Below are 23527 nucleotides of genomic sequence, written 5' to 3'. Positions count from 1 at the left end.
AACAGAAAACCAGATTTTTCACTGTAAATCCTAACAAAGGTTCTACAACAGAGACAATACCTCTCTTCTTCCACATTTTTCTGCTTGTTAAATGTCTAGAACACCTGAAACAGACTGCAAGCCCACCTCACATCTTGAGCACTTCCTGGGACTGTAATAATTCCATGACTTTGTAATGGTTAGGTCTTTAGATGCTTGTAGATGGCTTCAGTGAATTTGCCAATAGTCACTATACAAAATTACTTCATTAGTCTCTTCATTTTGTAATCTACACGTCAATTCTTATGTGCCTGAAAAAAACTTGCTATAGGCATTTACATCTGAATTTATTGAAATAGCTTTTGCTGTGCCATGGCAACAACTTGTAATATTAGATATAATTTCAGTATTTCTGGAGACTTTATCAAAAGCATTCCAATACATTTCTATACACAAAATAAAGAAGGGCTTTGTCAAAGCATTTCACCAACTTTTGAAGTACGGAACAGCTGTTTCCCCCCTCCGTTTATTGTTAAAGCTTTGACAAAGCTAAAGAATTAGACTGCAAAATGCAGTAATCTTAAGTAATTGCACTTTTTAGTTTCCTTACTATACAGCAAACACTAGACATAACAGGCAATCCACCAAAACCAGTTAGCAGGATTGAGCAATGTTTTCATTAGTAAACATTCTCTTTCCAACATAATTTTCAAATTATTTCCTTTTCCAGATATGAAAACAATCCATCCCAGTCTTTCAATAGCCAGAATAAATACAGTAGATGTTAAAGAACTCTTAAAACTTCCATTCTGTCATTCCATTCTACACTGAAAACGAATAGCATTCATGTTCAGTACAGTTATCACTTTAAATGGAAATAACATGTTTCCTAATAAAAAACCCAGCATTCTACAAGAAGCATGCAATGCTTGGATATGACCCAAGCACAGTAAATATTATCAAACTATACATGGAAGGTGAATACAAGCCAGATTTCTCAACATAAAAGAAATTACATTACAAAGGTGATTTTATCTATGCAAAACTTTCTAAAACACAACCTGGTAACAATTTGGTTTGTTTCCACATAAATATCTTCCTGTCTAGGAGGACACTGCAACACAGACAGCACTGTCCTGGTATTTTTAGAATTGAGAACTTGGAATAATTGTTTTTATTAAAATTGAGAACAAAACCAAAATAGTTAAAGGGTCTTTTTTAATTACAAGCTGATGTACTGCTCAAAGTAGAGCACTTTCTGGGAGGGCAGACAGAAGGAGACCCTTTGTTGATGTATTCATTGAGTGAGAGTTTGTTGTTTGAACTCTTTTGCCCAACTGCAGGCTAGACAACAGTCACTAAACTTCACTAAGGGGAATTCTGATCTTCCACTGAGTTTTGAAAGCGTGACACTGCAATTAAGTTGTGCATCTGCCTGTACTCAAGTGTGGACTGAGAAGACAACTCACTGCTTGAAAAATCGAGGAACTGAAACTTGAGTTCGCAGATACTGCTATGGAAAACATACTTTGTTTGCCAAACATACTTTGTTGCCAGACAACTCATTCTTTCACTTCTTCCCCACTATAAAGGTGCTTTCACTACAGAGAAAACCAAAAATTCAGCCATGCCCTAGGACACAATTCACCAAGAGCAAGCCTTAAAACAATTCATCAGAAAACCATAATGTAGTACTAGGCAGTAAATTGTGAGAGTTTTCATTTACCTTAGTTCTAGTTACAACAGAGTAAAACATACCAAAGTAGCAATAAAAACAATGGACAGATAAATTAGAAGACCCACCCTGAAGCCATTAACCTACACCACTTTTTGTTTCAGTGTGACACCACTCTACAGCAACTACTGCTGTATCACAATCTATTCTATTTACCCAACAGTTGACCTGGCATTAGGAGTCGTGTATTCAAACAAGATACTCAATTTCCAATTACATCACAGCAGTTTTCTAATGTCCTTGAAAATAATCACTACAGTAAGCCTTGAGTACTTTTTCCAGGTCTAGTGTATCTTATACCCTTGGAAGACAAGTAAAAATAGAAATGAATTGATTCTTGTGAATTCTTGTGAAAGCTTAAAATTTGCAAAGTTGATGATGTGTAATTCCTGCTCTTGACTGGACAGACAGAAGAGTATATACAATTTCATCAGTATAATCATAAAACTCCATTAACAGACTCCTCTATTTAGAGAATGACAATCAAAGACAGGTTAGAAGTACATGTACTGCAATATTATTTACATTTCGTAGTGTCCCATTTGCAGGTTCTTTCAGGATTCAAACTTTGAAGACATTTCCATAATCAGTAATCTACACCACAACTGTTCAAGACAGAGGAGGGTAATAAAGAGCCCTGTCCTGCTCAACATGGAGAGAAATGTGGAAAGCAGTATCTAGTCAGCTTCTTCATAAGGAGACGAGGAAAGGTGGTATCAGCGGAATGGCTCCCTCATAAAACTATCTGGGATAAAAGATGATCTAAGAGAGGCTGAGCATAGGGTCTAACTTATAGGTGAGCACAGAAGGAAACAAAGCAGCTGCAGAAAATGCAATGAATTCTAACATATGATAATACTAATCAGTTGATAACCTTGAGGCTACAGCTTTTAACAGAAGTAGATGACCATAACCCTGAAGTATTACACAAAAATGGTTTTACCAAGTTATAGACACCTAACAGAGAAAAAGTAAGTCACCTAGAATAAGGAAGTACCAGCAAAACAAAGAGTACTGAACAATTAAAAAGCAGCAATAAACATGGGACTTTGTGTCAAAGCAGGTTTTTTTAATCTTGCTAGAGAACCAAACTAGACAGCAATGAAAGGCAGACTTGCAGTTTGATGACTGACTGCAACCAATCACATGGGAAATTTACCCTCCCGCTGCAAAAAGTGGTTATGACCTTATACATTTGTTCATCATGAAGTTCACAAGGCAACAGGCGGCCCAGGAAGATAGCTCGGAAGTTACTGCTAGACCTGAGCTACCACTACTAATGCAGAATTTTATCTCTGTTGTCTCCTGATTTAATCTTAGAATATCAAAGTACTAGAGAGGGCCAGTTACAGAAAAGTAAATAATTTTTACCCTCATTTAAAGGGATGGGGAAGGAGAGAAGGGAGAATCTCTTCAGAGTGTTTAACCAGAATTACGAGCCAAGTCATGTGTGCATCCAGAACAACTATCTAATACCCAGTTTGGTTTTATCTTGATAATATTCATTGAAAGAAAAAAAAAAGTTATCTAAAGAGTATTTCTAAGCCCCCTAGTCATAAAGATAAACCAAGACACAAAAAAAAGTCAGGTCCCAATATCTGGCTACAGAAAACACTGAGCAGCAATATGAACATTTCCTTCCAGAGGCCACTGAACTCAATGAAAATGTTAAAATTAAGTGTTGTTACTGCAGATTTTAGCTTAAATTTCCACATTCTTGACTGCTTAGCAGTAATAAAAACAAAAGGCGCACCTTAATGCAAATCAGTCAAGTTTACATTCCCTTCCTTGAAAACATGAAAAGAGTATGAAAGGAGATTAGGAAATGAACAAGCAAAGACAAAAAGAGAACAAAGGAAATCCAACAAATTAGAAAAAGCAATGGTCCTTGAGAATTTTCACTTTCAGTAATCTTGATTCCATACAGAAAGAGAAACGTATTGTGCTGCATTAGTAGAAGGTGTCCCTGCCCATGGCAAGGCGGCTGGAAACATGATCCCTTAAGGTCCCTTCCAGCCCAAACCATTCTACAATTCCATTATATTTTTACAAAAATCTCAAAAAAGTTCCAGGGAAATGTGAGCTCAACTTTACCATTTCCGATCTTGATGTACAAAACTAGACAACAGACAGCTGTCTATATGGCAGTTCTTAACTCTGCTATGAGCTAGACATAATGCAACATGTTGCCCACTTGCCTTTATCTCAGCTACTTAACAAACATTATTATGTGAATAAGCTGCTTAACAGTTACTGAAATTGTTGGGATTTTATATCCAGTTTGAAAAAAGCCCATCCTCCTAAAATGTATTTGCATTTAACTGCAGCTGTTTGGTTTTGTGGTTTGTTTTTGTTTTTTCTTTTTGTTTTGTTTTGTTAGTAAAAATTACGTTGTGAGGAGAAAAGATCTCCAAAAACAACATAACCACCTTAACAGAAAGGATTAACAGGCTCTGGCCTTTTCACAAGCTAAAAGCAAAATCCCTACCTATCTATTCACCAAAACAAGCATCACTGAATATGCATCTTATACTTAATTATTTTTCCTAACTAAAAATCTCTAAAAATCAAGAATTACCTATATAGTGTTTGATCAAATACACTTCAGTAGAGGCTTCCATTAATTGTGAAGTTAATTTTGGAAGACAGAACAAATACTCCATTACTTACCTGGAATAACTCCTAAATTTGATTTCACTCAAATTTATCATAACATTCAGTTTATCACTTCACACCCTGCTTTCCATTTCCACCTTCATCAGAACCACTGGTCAAAAGAAGTTGTTCTCTATGCAACACACATGGAATTGTGCATTGCCACAATCTACTTTCTTTCATTTGTAACAAAGCAACTTTTCAAACAACTATTGACAGAAAGATAAATTCAGAGTGGTTTCTTAGTTCTACGCCCTTACCACAAACACCAGTTCACTTCAGCTTTTTAACACCTTCCAGCTTAGTCAGGAAAAAAAAAAAAAAAAAAAAAAAAAAAAAAAAACCACAAAGAAAAAAAAAACCCACAAAAAACCAAACCACACTTGCGCAAAGTAAGCCCCTAACATGTCCAGAGTACTAGCGGTTTTTTTTCAACTGAAAAATAATGCTTGTCAATCGCATTTTAGGCAGGGAACAGATTCACACATCAGGAGGGAATTCTTAAAGCCAGTATGTCTGAATTGTATGGTCCTAATTAGCCACTAACTCAAGAAATAACTTACATGAGGCATATTAAAAGCACAGCATAAAGCTGCTTCCTAGAAATATTTTCATGACATTATGGTATCTGTAGATTGTGGTCAAGATCTTAATTCATATTTCTTACTGCCCTCCAGATAGTAGTAGTTATAGTTCATTTGTGAAGAGACAGATTATTCACTTTTACTCTGTTAAAAGAAAACTCATCTCCAAATAGCTCTTTTGATGCAAATGAGCAGACCTGAGTCCCCGACTTCTTTTCTCCAGCCATTTCAATGCAAAACTAGAACTCAACAGACTCGGTAATCTGCAACTAGAAATGGCTAACCTCAAACTAACACTTCAGTGTTTTTACCTCCTCTTAAACTGTGTCTGTTTAGTGGTAGCTGTTACTGAAAAATATTCTGCTCACTAAAACACAAAGGAACCAGCTGTTAAGATTCTAAGACACCTTTCCCAGCTGCCTAAATATTAGCTTAAACATTTGCTGCAAAGAGAGTGTATTTTCCATATCGTAAGTTTGACAAACTCAGAAATATAGTATTTTCAGATACAATAATCAGTTTCTTAAGATCTATACAAGTTTGCAGGGTCACACTAGTTAAAACTACTGGAATCCAACACATTCAGAAGGCACAAGCATTTCCACAATTTAGATGACATTTCCCTACGTCTAGACTTACACTTGCACTAGTAGTATCACCCATAATGCAATGCTGCTTCTCTAAGCTTTCTGATTAGATCTTTATACTTTTGTTAATACACAGGTATATTAGATCAGTTTAGAACAGCTTTCTCCATCAGAAAACAAAACTGCAACAGATCAGTGTTTCTGATAACCATCCCCAAGCCCTTGGGCAATTAGGAAAAAAAAAAACTGCCTCTTCTGAAAAGTGTCAGTCCCAAAAAATTAGATGCAATCCACATTCCTAATCCGCAAGTCATGTTTAGAAACAATACAGTGCTTCCCTTCCTTTCATATAAAGTTATCAAAGCATACGTGAAAGATGGAAACTTATTTTGTCCTCAAGATCAACAACAATTATAACCCCTTACTTATGCATCTTAAACCAACAAGTCTTAAATGCTTTCCAGAGGATTTGTATTTATTTTATTCCATAGCAATAAACACACTACTCTAAAATGCCTTTGCATTCCTTGCTCTCCCACAAAACATCCCTATGCAGTTGTTTTATATAATCAGTTACTTAATTCTAGTATACACTTTAATTTTAAAAAGCATATAAATGCAAATTCCTTATCTACATGCTTCTGAAAAACTATGCACTTGTTAATCATTAATTCAAACTTACTCCTTTTTGAAAACTGAGTACTGTAATCACCCAAGACTTAAGTCAAGATCAGAGCATCAATTTATCTGCTACTGCAAAAGATGTCTTTTTACTGCCTTTCTATCCTTGGCCCCAAGAAAAAAATAAGAGAAACAAGAAAAATAAAGAAGGCATACCAAATACAAACAGCATCCAAAAACTTGGAAATACTTGCAACAAAGGCAAGGTGAAAGTGGAATGAAAAGGGAAACAGATTTAAAGAGGAGTTACCATACTGTTTCACTTTGAATCTGACTGTTGATTTATCTACAAACAAAAACATGATTCATCCAGTATTTTCCCAAAACCTCCTGGATTTTTCTTAGACTTGAAAAAGTGAATAGCTGCCTCATCATTTACAATAGAGGCAGGAAATCTTAATCAAATTTAAATTAGTACCAGTATTACAGACATATTTAGCAAGAGTCTGTACCTAGCATCATGGAATCATAGCACTTTAAAAACAGAGTTTGGGGTTTGCTCATTTCTAAGCTTCTCAAACCACAGAGGTTCTCTGAACTATTTTCTAAATAAAACACCAAAAATCTTCAGAACAAAAATTATGTAAATTACCAGATTTCTCAGAACAGCAGTGTTAGAATAGGTAAATAACTAATAAAGTTGACATTTCCACTTTGCTCTCAAGCCTGAATCCACAAGTGACTTCAGCAAAAATGTAAGTGAAGATATGAAACCCTCACTCCCAGTAAATCTTCAGCCTTCCTCACATGGGAGACACAGAAGATACTCAACTTTGAGTATGGAACAGAAAGTTCCCTTCATCCCCGTTTTGCTGGGGAAAAGTAACACTGAATGACTTAGTTGACTGTTCACATCACACAACAATCTAGGAAAAAGTAACAGAACTCAATACGCCCTACCTAAGGTTTTTGCTTTTCAGTATCTACTGTCAATATACTTTAAGAAATAATTTGTGTTTAACTCTTAGAAGAGGCAAGTGGACACGCGAATCTGTAACTCCTTAGGACTGGTCTACATAATAAAATATTAACAGGAATTCCAACCGATTAATTGCATGAAACACTTATCCGGAAAAACAAACAAGAAACACACACACGCATTTAGAGTGCTTTCAAAATACTACCCTATGCATTCAAAGCCAAGTTACATTTTATACTGTCAATGTAAGTGGTGAGGACCCAATGGAATTACAGCAATTAGACTTTTCAAGGGAACACGGAAGTACATCAGTAGTCACATGCAAGCACCTTTCACTGTCTTGGTTTAAGCTATGCTGTCACAGCTCTGGTCACTAGATTTAACTTTTCCCTTTCTTTGCCGACTATATATACCTCCCTGAAATCCTACTATTAAGGAACTGGAAAACTCTATATATGTAGGAAACTTAGAAGACAAATTACTTAATCTGTAGAAATGCCTGAAGAATCACTGTAACGCATCAAGACTGGGTATCTGAACCACAATAAACACAACCAGAAGCTCCTGGGTGACAGCTTGCAGTACCGGCATGTGCTAGCTGAAAAGCTAACCCTGCAGGCCTGCGACCACATCTGTACAGTTTAAAATGACCCAGCTCAACCCAGCTCAGGCACACCCAACCAGAAGTCACATCCAGGTTACTGCATCTTCACAGGTGCCACACTCAGTGAAGCCCCTACAATAAGCAAGATGTGCCTTGTGGCCAAACTGAGCCTGGAAAAGTGGAGAAAACAACAGAGGATTGTCAGCTCTCAAGCAGCCCAGTAAAAGGGCTTTCATTTAAGCTGATAAAATAGTTCACATGTGAATCACACCATCATCTGCACTGATAATATTGCTGAATTTGGGTCAGCTCAAGGTAACAGTGAAAAAAAAATACGTGAACATTTGTAATTATCTGAAAATATATTTATAAAACTGTCACCTACTGTTTGCTGTAAATGCACCTGCAGTCTTACCATACATTCTTAGAACTAGTAGTCTAAAAAGCTCAACCGTTCAAAGATATATGCATGCACTTCATTTTTACTATCCGTAGTTCAACTGAAATGTCATCATTGACAGTCATAAGTGTGCTCCTAGGCAGGTTCAGAGGCTTAACTGCCAAAGTGTGGAGCTAATACCAGTAAAATTATTATTGCTTTCTACAGTAACTAGAATAAAGCTGGTAGCTTTTGTGCAAAGTCTAGTTAATTATGATCAACATGTAAAGCTGACCTAAGAAATCATAATATTTGTTAAACTACTTGCCAATAAAACTACAGAAGCACAGTCTGCCATAAACACAAAGAAAACAGGTTGAAGTTAGAATGTACATGGAATGGACAAAATATGAGCTACAGCCAGCAATCTGCAATACCAGACAGGCTGTACCTATTCTCAAATACAAACAGGAGTACTTCTTCACGCTAGCATCAGCCTGCTTTTTTGAACAAGTGACTGTCAGCCAAGAGTGATATTGTTAAAACCTAACCAACGCAAGCAAGAAGCTCTAATTATAATAAATACTGCACAAAATAATCAAAGAAAGCCCTTGTTTTGGCATTCATGAAACAGCGTGTAGTGAGCAGAACTGAATATACCCAAAGCAATTCTCTTCAAGCCATCACAGACTTAATAATCTCAGAATTGCTTTCAAGACTTCCTTCGTGGCTACACTAGTAGCCAGCACCTGGGTGCAGAAACAGCAGCAAGCTCAAAGACCAAGCCAACGTGAATTCTCAGAGGCTTCTGTTAATAAACAGCCGGGACCAGGGCCAGGCCAAGAACAAGTGTGAGTTTCCTCCTTTTCCCCAGGAACACGCACATGACCAGCCTCCACTCTCCGAGCAGGGTTTCAGCGGGCTGTCACACACACACACACACACACACACACACACACACACACACACACACACACTGGGCTGTAACCTGCCTCTCCAGCCCTCTCCCTGCCCCCCCCCGCCGCTTTCAAACCAGATGCACAGCACTAATCAGCCATAGGGAACACGACAAGGGGTAGCGGTAGGGTGTGGTTTGGCTATTAGGGCTTTTTTTGAAGAGTAAAACCCAGCCTCTCTCAGCCATCAGAAACACCCATTTCATTAGGAAGAAATTACCCGCTGTGTTTTTCCAGTACAACATGTGAACTCAGGACTACGAACCTGCTCCTGATATTTACTTTGCACCGAGCCAAAGCACTCCGTCCGCCCGTCACGCCCCGGGGAAAGCTGCCCCGGGGACTGCACCAGCGGCTGGGGCAGCCGCTTAAGAACAGAGGGTCGCCTTGGACGAGGCACCTTCTGCACAAAGCCGAGTGGTTCAAGAAACAAGCAATAAGCAACACAATAAAAGCCGACAACCAGCCTTCTCAGCCCTTCTCTTCCACCAGCCGCCTTTCGGTTCTGTGTAACTCACAGGCAGACCAAAAAAAAACAAATCCCACTGAGATAACCTGTTTCGGGGTCGTGACTGGGGGTAGCTTCTGTATTACCGCCCCTGCCCGCCTTCTTTCACCACCTCTAGCTCCCAGAGGGTTTCCTGCCCCGGAGCCGTCTATCCCGCAGGGTCGGGCCAGCATGTGTCTGCGGGAGGGAGGAGGGGACGGCGCCGACGCTGCGCTCCCTTTCTTTCCCCGGCTGCTGCAACCTGCCTTCCCCTGAGCTGCTCCGGGCACGGCAAGGGGCCCGACACCGGCTCCCCGGCCCTCCCTGCCGAGCAGCGGCGCCTCCTCCCTGGCCAGAGCTGGCCGAGCGTTACAGGGGAGCGGGGGGAGGCCTATGCCAGAAACCCCCGGCCAGGCTGGGGGAAAGGCTGGCCGCGGGGCGGAGGCGGGCGCGGCCTGGCCCGGGCGCGGTGCCTCACCTCCCGGTCGGCCCGCGGGGGACGGAGGGGCGGGCGGCGGGGGGATGAGAGCGGCAGGGTCGCTCACCTCGGTGGGGTCGCTGATTTCGAACAGGTCCAGCCGGTTCGCGTTCCAGTGGTTGATGATATCGGCGAGTTTGCGCCGCTCCTCCTCCCGGCTGCCGCCGCCGCCCGACATCCTCGCCGAGCCCGCCGCCGGAGAGCCGAGCCGAGGCCGGGCCCTCTCCGCCGAGCCCCGGCGAGGGGCGGAGACGGGGACGGAGCAGGGGGTCCCTCAGTCGCGGCTGGGCAGGGGAGGGGCCGGCTCTCCCCGCTGCCGGCACGGGCACCGCGGAAACGCCCCGGGATCGCGCCGCCGATAGCGATCGGCCCCGAAGGACGGCGAGGAAGGAGAGAAAAAAGAAAGGGGGAGGGGCGGAGAGGAGGAAAAAGGATGCCCCGAGCCGGCGCGGCGGCCGCTGTGTCTCCCGGCTCCACAGCGTCTGTCGCCGTTCTGCCTACCCTGAGCCGAGCGGAGTCGCCGCTGCCGCCTATTCTCCGCCCCGGTATCGCCCTCCCCTCGCTCGCTCCCTCACACACGGTCCCTTGCGCGCCCCCGCCCGGCCGCCGGACAGCCCGCCCTCTTCCTCCTCCTCCCGCGGTGCGCGCGCGCGCGCGCTCCCGCAGCCGTCACCTCCCGGCGGCGGCCGCGCGCCTCAGGAGGGCGCCCCCTCCCCTCCTCTCCCCTCCGCTGCCTGCCGCCGCTCCACCGGCACGGGAACGGGAACGGGGCAGGGGACCGCGGGTCGCAGACAAGGGGCTGGGGCGCGGCGGGGCCAGGTGTGATGGGTGCTTCCGCGCGGTGAACGGGCGCGGGCAGGCGGAACGGAGCGTGGGGGCATTGCTGGCAGCAGGCCTCGCGCCGGGCCCGCGGCCGGGCGCTCACACCAACAAAAGGGCTTGGGCGGCTGCGAGAACAAAGACCCCGTGGGTGGAGGCCGTGGTGCCCACAACCCCCTTCCCAGTGCCCTCCGTGCCCGCTGCTAGGGCACACGGCCTGGGTGATGGGGGGGACACTGGGGCGAGGCCGGAGCGGTGCTGCCCGTTCACAGTGCCGCGTAGGCACCCCGCGCTTTCCCCGGGTGCTGCTGCTGCTGTGGTTAATGATGTTTAAGGAGTGTCTTTGGAGCGCTGCGTGAAAGGAGTTGTCTAAAAAAGGCTGTATTGACAGAAATCGCTACAGCTTGAGGTGAACTTGAGGTGAAGTTAAAGCATCAGATGCGTTTTGATGGTTTTTGGATACGTAATTTATGCTTGGTTTCTAACGAAACGTGTCAGCTGTAAGAGGCATTGCCCGTTGTATAGACTCTCGAATCCGAGGAGGGGGTTTGCTTTGTTTTTTAACCCGCTGGAGTAAGTAACGCGTCCTCGGTCGCATTTGTTTTGCGTTGGGCAGATTCTGGAACTTCATCTTAGAACATTCATGTTTGAGCTGGGTTGCCCAAGTGCCTATATTTCTGTGGTTTCTTCACATGGTTAAAAGGGGGAAATACTGTTTCTTTTTAGTGTGCCTGGCAGAGTATGTCAGGTTCCTCTTTGCTGAGGGAGTTCAGACAAGTGGGCTTTACTGGTGAAGTTTTGATTGGCTGGGTTATTTGAAGAAGGAGATTCCTCGGAGGCCTTGTCTACATTAAGCAATTAAATTATTGTTTTTATCCAGCAGTATAGCTCCTGTGTAAGTACCGGCAGTTCTGGTTTTACAGGTGAAGGTCAGTTATGCTTTTGCCCTACATCTGTAACTGTGCCATACCAGAGCTTTGCAGTTCCAAGGACGGAAGAGATCCTATTTCTCAGGTCCTAAACCCTAGGAGGTGTTGAAAGCCCTTCTGAGAGCCCTCCGAGAGCTTGAGGCATGGGGGGGGAGTTTGTTGTAATATCCTAAAACTGTATTGTATTCCTTTTAGAAGTAATTTGGATAGAAGAAAAAAAAAGCGAACAGACTGTTCTTACATAAAAAAGAAGAAAAAAATTATGCTTTTTTTGTTTTTTTTTTTTTTTTTTAACTCCACATCTAGAAAGAGTATGCTACCAGGTAATGTTGGATGTTCTGGCAGTGCCTTCAAAGACCAAGAAACCATGTAAAATATGTGATATGGTAGTTGCAACTCAGGTGAATAGTTGCTCTGTCCCAGGTGACATCTGCAGAGTAGTCTACTGATTTGGATGCTTGGCTCTGTCTGGATATTGGTGAACTGGGATTGTTCAAGACACAAGATGAGGAATAGGGGCTGTATTACCTCATGATTAGGAAGGGTACTTCAGGGTCTGCATAGATCACCATTTCACTATTACAAGCTACATAGATAAAATTGCTTTTCCTGGGCAAAAAGAGGCGGTTGCTCTGGGAAAACTGGCTGCTGCAAGTAGTTGATTTAGCATTGCAGGCGTGCCTGGGTTTTCAAATGCCAAGGAGCGCCAGGAATAAAATTATCACTGTGCTGGGCTGATGTGGTGTATATAATACGCTGTGAATGTATTTATTTCTATTTTAACCGTGGTTAGTCAGCATTTCTAAACTGTAGCTAGCATCCAGCCTGGATACAAACAAATCCCTCAAACTGAGCAGAACTGGAGTGGGCTAACAGTGCTTAGATGTCATTTCCCAGCAATCCCAAGTCACTGCAATGTATTTCTTTATTGGAAAGAGCAAATGGAAATGCTACTGATGGTCAGATAGCAACAGCAACTGTGCTGATTAGCTCTGCACTGAACTGGGCAGTGCTGAATCAGTACAAAAAGAAACCAGGCCCACTTGTACCTGCAGAACAAGTTGTTGCCATAAACAGTCAAATGGCAGCAGCTTTAGTACAGCATCAGGATTTAAGAAAAATCCTAATGTAGACAAGAATGTAGCTGTCTGAGTGAACCAGCAGGACAGTATGCGTATGGAGATTGTACTGCAGGAGATAAAGCATAAGCCCTGGTCTCCTTGGAAAAGCTAGTGTACAGGGAGCCAAAGCATGAAATTATAGTATACCAGCCAGTTTATAGTGGAAAATGTGTGCTGCTTCACTTTCAATCCTTTTTTTTTTCCACAGGGCTGTTGCAATGAGAAGTAAAACAGCTGCTGTAAAGCCTAGGAAGTGACATGATTCCTGTGAACAGTTGTAAAAAAAAATTCAGAGATACTTATGGATGGAAAGCATTCATACATAAAATACGTTATAAACAGGATTGTGTGTTTATATCAAGGCATCTTCCATTTAAGGTATTGCATAAAGTTACCTGAAACCATTAAATTAAATTTTCCTCTTTCTGAGATTTTTATCATTTACATAAAGAGAAGACAGAATCCTATTCGAGGAGTTTCAAGTTCAGCCCAGCATTCCTGTAGCCCACTGAAGCCAGTGGCAGAGTTAGATTTAACTCCATACACATACTTGATAAGAAACAATAGGGTGAGAGAAATGAAAAAACGGGGAACAAAAAGTGTTTTACTTGCAGTAAGAAATGTTTGGGGTTGTTGGGGTTTTTTTACCTTTTTCCTTCCTGAACAATGTTCTTTTTAAGGTGCTTAAGATAACTAAGCTACTGTAAGCCATTATTGTGATTGTTTGTTCAGCACTCTAATGTACATTTTACAGAACAAATAAGATAAATGCCCTTCCCCGTAGAGATTGCAAGCTAAATTTTTTCACATGTGAGAGCAACAACTGGAAGAGACATCCATGGAGAAGAAACAGATACATGAGGAGACCTCTGCACTCTTCTCCATTCCTTGAGACATCAAGAAGTGTGGTGCCCATGTGGTTACATGCCGCAAGGCGGTTGTGTCTCTGCAGCTTCTCTCATTAATCATATTGGTATACATCTACCCCTGGGGGGTCTGATGGTGTAAGCAGCAACAACATCCCTTTATTTCTGCTCCTTGGCTAGTGCAGTTCATGCAAACAGTTCTCTTGTGTAGGGGAGGTTTGTGTGAAGGCAGGGTTGTGCTCTGCTGGTCTCTTGGCTGCTCGCCAGCTGCCCATATGGTTGCCAGAATGCAGCATTAATTTTCTGAGGCAGCATATATCTGATGTATAGTGCCATGCTGTATAAATCAGTGCACTATTGGAGGCTATAAATTCATAGATAAGACTGAAATTGTTCAAGTAACCCTCTTCATGGCTTCCCAGGTGTGCATGCTTTTCTAGAGCAGGAGTGACGGAGCTGCAATTTTGTATAACGCAATGCAAAAGCTGATGTCAGAGCAGCATTAACATTGCAAACCTGGGTCATCAAGCTGCAGTCCTTACATAGATGACACACCCACTGAGGTAGATAAACCAGCCAGAGTAAGGACTGCAGCTTTGGACACTATAAACACGAGTCAGAGAGGGGAAAAGAAGTTTTTCATTGCACCATTATCTCACCTGTGTGAATTGCATGCACTGTGTACATCAAAGTATCAATTTCATAGCCTAATTGGTAAACAAAAAGTACATACAGACTCTGTGGGCAAATTCATGCTGAGTGAAAGATCTTTATGTTTAGATCCCTCTTTCTTGCTGTATGAATGTAGGAGTTTAATAACCTTGACCTCTTTAAAATGCAAGTAAATGGAGGGGAGGGAGGGAAGTAGGGGGGAAAACAGGACAGGTGTGGCAATTTACGTAATTGGGTTTTGGAAATCTTAGGTTTTCAGTTCAATTATCCCTGCTCTATTTTTAGAGAGAGGGAAGCATAAAACTGTATAAATGGCAGCTATCTTAATAAACGTATCTTAATTTTGATTTATATATGGTTAAATTGCAAAAGCTGTAAAGAAAATTCCCTCAAAGAAGATGCTTATTTTTTGCATTATGTATGGAAGATATTTCGGAGTACTTTACTGATAAAAGCTTCTTGGGTCAAGATCCCTTGGGGGTAAACAGTGTGAGGGGCTTTCTCTATCCCTACAGAGAAAGAGCCTTGGAGCTTTTCTTCTGCAGCTGTCTAAAAGGCAGGGTGCTCTGCCTGGGAAGGGTGCTTGGGCATACCCGTGTTTGCAGGTTCAGAGCACACACAGCCTCTGTCCTGTAGTGAAGCATGCTCTTTGATCCATATTCAGTGTGGATGAGAGTTTAATGACGGTTGCAGTATGTGAGTGTTTGTGTTGGCTTCAGCAACATGTATGTTTGTCTTCAGGTGAACAGCTCCTGGAAACCAGAAGCACATGGGACAAGGGCCAGGTCCCAGTTAGAGGTTAGCAGTCAATGTCAGCCTAATATTAGAATCTTGCTGGATTCATCCTAAGATGAATACTGAATGCTTTCCTGGAAAACACTTTTTATCCAGGGAGTGCTGTTCTCAGTGTAGAGGTATGGAGAAATTTAATGGTATACACATTATCAGATGATCTCTCCTGGCCTTATCCCATATCATTTAAAATGCAGTCAGTTAAAACAAAGTTCAGAGCTGCTGCATGTAACACAAAAGCTTTCTGATAGTTTTTATTTTTAATCACAGATCTCTCAAGTATTTTCTACCAGACTGCTGTGTTGGGAAAGAGGATAAGAAATTGGCCAACCACAAGAAGGAAAAGGGATGAAGGTAGTCTGTATCTAAAACTGTCATATGGACAATGTAAATAATCTGATATCCCCTGTGTCCAAAAATTTAGCTAATTTCTCTGTGGTATACAGCATTATTTGTAAAAATAGTGAAGATGCTTAGGTAGAAGTTATACATTTCTTTTAAGTTGAGGGTAGCTCTCCAATCAGCAGTCCTAACTAGGCTATTAGTTACAACAATGTGTAATCATTTCAAGGCTATTTGAGCAAGATGTAGTGGGTGTTTGATCTTGTAATTAACCTGCTGCCATTGGCCATGCATTCTCTCCACCCTGTAATTACTTGTCTAAAAAATAACACCATTCAAACCATACATTGTACAGAAAATTAAAAGAGCATTAATTTTAATCTGTTTTCACACTCACATGATGGCTGTAACTCGTACATACATTTCACTTGTGAACAGAAGTCGTTTGGCAACATCTGAGCAGTTTTTGTAAGAAAAATTTGATTTGGAAGCAAACCAGGTCGTAATGCAATTAGCTTTTCTATTTAATTTCACTTATTTAGAACCAATCTGAAAGTACTGAAAGGATTTTCACTTAAAAATATCTTACTGCTGAGCTAAGAATGTAATGGATAGTCAATTATTTGATCTTTTAAGTCATATAACACACATAAGGCCTGTATGCAGAGATATAAATACTTCAGGAAGCTTATAAGTTAAAACATTGGTGTAAACCTGTGAAATGAAAATGCCTGCTCAGCAAAATAAGGCCAGTTCTTCCCTTGGCAAGTTTTCCTTATAAATGCTTCTGTGTTCTTGAGATCTTTTACCAGAGCAAGTATGGAGTAGAAGTGGGATTTGTCTGTACACATGAAAAGCACTGGAAAGCACCGGGGAAGTCCTCTGCAGAAACCTGCAGTGGGATTTATTTTATCTAACCTGAAATTGTCTAAAAGTTAGACCAAGAAGGGTGAGTATAGGCTTTCTCTATAGGTAGTGGAGGGAAGCAGCCATTTCCAGCAAGTGATTGACACCTATCTTGTGACAGGATTAAGCCCTAACTTTTAGATGGCCATGGAGAAGTGAGATGAATCCTTCCTTGAGAGGAATGCTGCCATCCTTCAGCTTCTTCAAAGCCTCAGTCTTTTGATCATGGCATAGGCTTCCCTTCCACGCCCACCTTCACTTTAGTGAATGACACCGGTTTTGTATCAGCCATGACACAGCTGTATTGGTCATTTCATTTATACAAAGACAATCCCTCCACCTGTGTTAAACCAACTGCATCGGACTCAGTGAACAACTTGTTTTTCACCTCATGAATATCGCAGCTCAGTCCTGCACAACTGGGTAAAGAAGGGAATAGTTGCAGGGGAACATATTAGGAAGCATATTTACATTGCAGCTCATGTTGCAGCTCATGACATAGAGATACAGCGTCCTTTTCAGCTAGCTTAACTTGTCCATGTGAAAGTCTTTCCTGCCTCACCCACTAGACAGCTAGTTGGGATGTCTGTGCTCAACATTGCATCTGTGCCAGCATAGGAATATTCAATAATTGCACTTTGAAATAACTGAGCCCTGACTCTTCTGTGTGAGACCAACCTTTAATACTAGGTTGCACGCTTTTCTTGTCAAACACCCTCACCTTTCATCCCATGCCACTCCTTGATTGTGTGAAGAGACCCAGCCAAAATCACAAAGGTACTTCCTTCAGATCCTTCTAAATTCACTAGTCACAAAGCTTGTAATCTACTAGCCTATGGATAAGGTTCTTTGTGTGCTGTGACCTCTGCTTGTGCTAAACACAAGCCTCACATTTTTACCATGTTTTCCACATCTTTCGCTTTTCTGTCTGGTCATTATGTTCCTTTCCTCCTTACTGTGTTTTAATAGCAAGGATTTGATAAGCTGGGATTTGCATGTTATTTTGAGTCAGGGACTGTCTTCATGTGCACATGTGCAGCAGTTAGCACAGCTCAGAAGGGTTGGACAAGATGCATCGCTGCGTAATATGTGTTAAAGCTTGTTGGAAAGCAAGTGTGACTGCCAGACCCTGGTGCCATAATCATCAGCATTTTGTATCTTTGGCTCTTTCTCCCTTGAGTGCAATTTTGTACAACAGGGAATGGAAAAACCAGACCATCTCCCAGTAGTCCAGGCAGGCTGACACACTGGCAGCTAGAGCTTGTTAATGACCCTGTCATGCACAACATACAGCCTCACAGGTCATTTAAGAAATGTGTAAGAGCATCCTTAATGTTACCCAGCAAGGCACTGCAGGATCTATTTAAGCAAATCTTAAAGACAGAATACTCTACCTTGTAAGCACCTTCAGTGTCAGCACCTCCTAGATAAACTTTCCTGTATGCAGTTTTTCTAAGCGCAAAGTTTTCCTTACATTGTTTTCACATTGTAAGTGTATTTAGATGTTACCAAACAAACAAAAAAACCACAAACAAACATAAACAGTTTGAGAGTAGATCTGACATAAACAAAGTACGGTTTCCAAGGCATATATTCCAAGGAAGGTTATCCAGATGTGTCACTGCAGGCCAATCAAGTGAGAAACCAAGAACTGAGAGATTGTTGTAGACAAAGATTACGGAGTACAGCTCACTAGATGAAGGATCTCCTGAATCATACTACTTACACAGTTCAAAACAGAAAGATCACCGCTTTCATTCTGACTAAAGTTAGAAGCACATGCGCAGAAATAGGCACCTAGATTAATGACCTGTTTTCTGAAATGCCATGAATTCCCAGCCATCAAAGGCACCTTTGAATCTGCATTTACAAATTTAGACCACGAGGCATGAAAAATGTGCCTTTTGCCTCCCAGTAGCACCTATCCAAATATGCACATTCCACAGGGAGGCTCCACAAAAAAAACTTCACCCAACATGGTTATGGCATGTATGGATGTAAACTGCTTAAAGTAACAAATCACCGGAGTCTGGAGGCTTGCAGCTGGGGCAGGTTTTCCCTGCCAGGGGCTCTGCTGGATCATCCCCATCCCTGGAGCATGGTGGAGATGTTGCACTCTCTGTGATGTATTTGCACGGGGCTGCACTAGCAGCCTTGGGTATCCGTAGCAAGGATGTTACGGCAGTAGGGAGCTCAGCCGACCTACCCCAGTGAGTCAAGGAGTCAGTCTGGTGGGACTCTCTGCTGTCAGGGTTATCCTGCTAGCAACATCATAAAGCTATGGCAGGGCAGCCATCCCAAGACACCAGCTTTTCAGCTTGAGGAGGGTGTTTTGAAATCCCCAGCCTATGCTGGATTTTGCTGTGGTTATTGACCTTAATCTGACCATCAGAATTACTATCATGTGAGAAGGCAGCATGGTGAGATTTTGGCGTCTTCTCCCTGTAACTTTTGATTGACAGTGGGCTAAGAAAACATCATCTACTAAGGAGACATGATAAAAATGCCTTGCTTCAGGCATGAGCTGTGACACAAGTGCCCCAGTGCAGAGGGAGCAATGGAAAGACTCATCTATATTCCAGCAGATTATAAAGCAGAATGAGCAGCAGATCTGTTCTGGCTTGTTTAATACAAACTGTAAAATTCAATTCATCTGGTCTTTGGATTAATTCAGTGACTTACATTTGGTGAATTCCTATGTTTCATGAAGACAGACTGAAGATGGCAAGAGACAGAGGATAAAGCACTTCACGGGGTTTGTTCCAGCTGTTAATCAGCCTCACCGCTAAAAGGTATGTCATACTGAGCGTGTCCAAATTCAACTTTCAGGCACCAGCTCATGTCCTACTTCTGTGTTTTGTTCAGTATCCCTTTGGTGCTTCCTATTTTCTTCCTTTTAAGGCACTCTTATCTTACCTGCTGGTTTATAAAGATACCACTTCATCTTCTTTCTTTTTTTTTTTATTTAACTGGCTGAACAGATGACCCTCACTCTCACTGTAACACACTTTTTCTAGCTTGAAAGTGAGCACTAAGGCTGTTCACTGCACTTGCAAGTGTATTTTGACTTTTCTGAAGGGGGTACTAGCATCCAGCCAAACAACAATTCGTCTTTCTGGCTGTAGGAGCTGGAGCACTCACTGAGTCCCTCAGGGCCTCCTGGCATGAAGGTTAGCTCTGCATAAATCAGGCTGTACTTCTTGTATCAAGTTATTCCTGAACTTCCTGTATTGTATTGTTTCAATTGAAAGTACAAAGCATTACCAGATTAATAAAAAAAGGTACATATAAAGACAACATTCCTTCATGTGCACAAGAGCTTTCTTTCCAGCCATACATATTTTAACAAATGTAGAATATTTTAAGGAGGATCTATTTAAATTCTATCTGCAGTGATACAACTAATTTTGTTCCTTAGAACCAGGCTTTTTGGTGTCTGGAAGTGCAAAGGAGCTTCACAAATCTGTCTAAATGGGAGTAAATACATAGAGTCAATACTTCTTTCTTTTTCTCTGTGTTACGCTTCTAGGCCAAGAAGTGATGTGTTACATCAGAATGCTCTAAAGCTCACTCCTAATGGTCTGATGGGTTGCTTATAGAGAAAATGCTAAGACATCCTTAATGGAAGCAGTGCTGGTTGTTTTCAGTGAATTACAGATAGCTCACAATGGCCCTGAAGACTGTGTATGTATATGATAACTCTTCTTTTGTTAAGGATTATAGAGTGCTCTGTTACTTACTAAAACACTCTAGAAGCATTACTGCTGGTCAGAGGGGGGTTATCATTAGGGTTAGGTAAAAATCCCTGCTCTCAGTAGCTTTGCTCAATGGCCAGTTTTGGGGGTTCCGTCTCAGAAGAAGCTTCAGCACATACACTTCAAGAGGAGAGAAAATGTGTAGAGATATGAAATGTGCTTTCAGAAATATTTACAAGATCTTCCAAAGTCCTAGTTCCTTGCATTTGTCCCTGGAAAGCAGATAGACCAGTGTCACAGCCCTCAGCCCTTCAGCAAGGGTAAGGAATTGAAATGTTTAAACAAATATCATAATTTAATGCTGTCATATACAAGTAAAGTCTTGAGCTCAAAGGCTCCATTAGACTGAGCAGAGAGAAAGAAAAAAGTATTCAGTAGTTATTATTCCTTTTAAATATAATTATTTTCCTGAAGGAGTATCTTAAAGAGACTGCAATGGCCCAGCCTTGGTGTGATATCTGTGCAGCAGCCTGTTGGATTAAGTGTGCTGGAGAATTAAAAGGGTTATTCCATGTTTCACACCAGTGCTGGAAAAATGAAATTACACCAGACCCAAACTAAATTAAGCAGTTAAGAATTCAGCCTAACACATTAAAATTACCTTCTCGCTACAGATTTTATGTTTTTCAAGCAAAGCAAATCCATTTGGTAATGAGGTAATGGATGTAAATGGATTTGCTATTGGCTGTAGCAAAACCAAAACTGAAACTCATTTGTGGTTCAAGACTTTGCAAAGGCATTTGGCGCACTTCACACACAGTGATAAAACAAAAGCAACATTGAACGTGTAATAGATCCAGAAACAAGGGACAGAGAATAAAAGAAAATAAAGGTCCATTTTAGAAGAAAGTCACCTTTCTCACTCTACCTTTTCCCTTTTTCATGTTCTGTTTTCCCCTTCCTTTATTCTTCCTTACATTTCTCTTCCTTGCCTTTCTTTGCCTTGCCTTGCCCATTCTAGAAGGCAGTTACATATTTGCTCAGTTCCTCTTTTTGAATAAAATACTTATGCATCTGCTGAAGTCAGACCTTAATTAAGATCTTCAAGGATTTCTCCAGCTAGTAACAAGATGCTCACCAAAGCTGCTTTTACTACACGAAAACCACGCTCACTGGGGCTTCTTTGCCATTAAGAAGGCTCTTGTGGAGGGCACTTCAGGGCAGGATCCTCACCTCACTATTCTGAATCAAACCCTGGAAATGCTTCTCTTCCTTAATTATGAAGCAACAATAGGAAATCCTTTCCATACCACGTGCCTCATGTCTCATCATGTGCCAGACCCTCTGCCCCATGTGTGGAAATTCACATACTAGCCTCAGAGCAAGGACCTTCAGTCACTGTTTCTGCTGTTCACACCATGCCTGTCTCTGGCTTCCATGGGGCTGGAAGGCAGGAGCAGGCAGAGGAGCCCAGGGCAGGGGTGGCAGGTGACGTGCCTTGGGCTCATTGCTACCAGTCTGAGGAGCTGAGGGACACTGACTTATGCAGAACTGATACCAGGCACAGCAAATAACCCTTTGGTGGCCCTTCCTGAGGAGAGAGTGCTGGGTAAAAGCTGACATTGACAAATCCATCACATTTGTCATACTGTTTTCTTTTAGGATATGCACAGCAAATGTATACATGAGTAATTAGAAAGGGGAGAAGACACAGCTGCGTGTACCAGATACATTGTGCTGTGGCAGATCCCCATTCCTTGGTGTTTTCATGGCTGTGCCCCAGTTTACCCTGCTTTGGCACCCATCTTGTTCCTGCGCTGAAGTACCTAATGACACTGCATTCCCGAGCAAATGCCTGTGCTGTTCCTTAGACAGGGCAGAAGGAAATTCACCTACCACAGAGGGAGATCCTGTCTGGCAAAATTTGAATATCCAAGTCAGGCAGACAAGTTCCCTTGTGGGAATATTCCTCTCCTCTGACATGCCCAACCGGTGAGTTTGCCTGTGTTTTTGAAACTGCCATACCTCAAAGAGCGGAGTGTAAACCTGCCACGAGAAGGTTTGGTATCCACTGAGTGTTTCTAGAGCTGGGTAAGGAGTCAGATCATGATCTCAGTCTGACTTTCTCTTTGAAAGAGCTTTTCAAAATCCTGAGCAAGCCTAATAGATGCCTATGAAAATTAGGGTATGAAAATTAATCATAGTGTGCATCATCTCTTTTCATTCAGCTATCAAAACTGGGAGTGAACTTAGAAACTCCCTTTTTACAGAGGAGGAAGCAGATGTGGAGCGAATCAATGAAGCGGAAAGAGAAGACACCTCCACCCTGCCCCCTCACCCACTACACCTCCCATAGGTACCTGTCATGCGACTCTTGGCTGTCATTTGTGAGAGGTGTTAGCAAACACAGCTGTTCTTAGCTGTCCCTGGGTGGAGCCCATGGATGCCACCCTAGGCTGAATACCTGTCAAGTACCCTAGATACATCCAAGGACCTAGGCAAGTGCTGGTCCAAATGGCTCCTGTGCCTCAGGGACTGTGAAGAGGCTGGAGCGGAGGTGCAAGTGCCTTCCTTTCCCATACGTTGTGGCAGCAGCCTCAGCATGCCACCTGCTTCTCTGTCATCAGATTCTCCCAAAAAGGACTGTGCATGAGGACCTCGTCACTCACAATCTGTTCTTAAGGCGTACTACTTGCAGGTGAAGAGTTTTGTTACAGAGGGAGGTCAATGAGAGTGTGTTTGAATCTCACAAGCAGAGACTCTGCTTGTACCCTTCTCAGACCAACCATTCGAAGGCAGGACTCCACCACTCTGTTGTAAGCTGCTCAGTCAAAGTTGTGTGACAATCAAAAAGGCACCAAGCAGAGATGAAATCCTGGAAGTTCCAGCTATGCCTGAAGGACGAGTACCTAACAATATCTGGAAGAAGAGTTAGGAGCAAAGTCCAAAACACCAGTGTGCCTGTAAGAATAGATTGCAGGGCTCAGAGTTTTGAGTGTTACTCAGATTATATATTCACATACGTTAGCAGTGCTGGCAACTTGCTTTCTACATAGTGGCAGTGGGTATCAGCTTAAATTCATTTTACTGCTCCTTTAAAAAAAAAAAAAAGTATTTTCTTAAAGAGCTTTAAAGAAAAACAAAACAAACTCAGTACAATTGACCTGTCCTTCAGACAGGAAGAAAGCAGCCAGTTAGGTTGTTACTAAGTTCAACAAAAATAATCATTTACCAGTACATGTAGTATTGGTACAATAGTACCCTGGCTCTAGCTACCAGAGAAGCAAAACCTTAGTTATATAGATGAAAATTGGAAGCAGTCATTAGCAGAAGAGAGGCAA

General features: G+C 42.2%; 1 protein-coding gene and 1 long non-coding RNA gene across 26 annotated transcripts in view; one reads left to right on the top strand and one right to left on the bottom strand.

Annotated features, from left to right (window-relative positions):
• Positions 1–10617, bottom strand: part of AFDN (afadin, adherens junction formation factor) — a 112887-nt gene extending 102270 nt beyond the window's left edge. For all 24 annotated transcript variants that reach the window (XR_009729287.1, XM_061378599.1, XM_061378609.1 and 21 more), the window contains exon 1: positions 10112–10617. Coding sequence is in view for 23 of the 24 variants with exons in the window: in XM_061378599.1 (XP_061234583.1) it covers positions 10112–10222 (111 nt within the window). In the remaining variant the exon portion in view is untranslated. The remainder of the gene's footprint in view (positions 1–10111) is intronic.
• Positions 10618–13736: 3119 nt separating this feature from the next.
• LOC133225796 (uncharacterized) lies at positions 13737–23032 on the top strand. 2 transcript variants are annotated; one of them, XR_009729279.1, is made up of 3 exons: positions 13737–13917; positions 15193–15365; positions 21849–23032. It is a non-coding gene; the product is annotated as an uncharacterized LOC133225796 (long non-coding RNA). The 2 variants fall into 2 exon arrangements; XR_009729280.1 differs by lacking the exons at positions 13737–13917; positions 15193–15365 and adding exons at positions 18727–19283; positions 20347–20506.
• The last annotated feature ends 495 nt before the right edge of the window (positions 23033–23527 follow it).

This window comes from Neopsephotus bourkii, unplaced genomic scaffold (genome assembly GCF_033783945.1).
Source record: "Neopsephotus bourkii isolate Nb327-2 ecotype Australia unplaced genomic scaffold, CSIRO-AGI_Nbou_v1 NB_1767, whole genome shotgun sequence".
Lineage (NCBI taxonomy): Eukaryota > Metazoa > Chordata > Aves > Psittaciformes > Psittacidae > Neopsephotus > Neopsephotus bourkii.
This window is presented reverse-complemented; position numbering and strand designations above follow the sequence as displayed.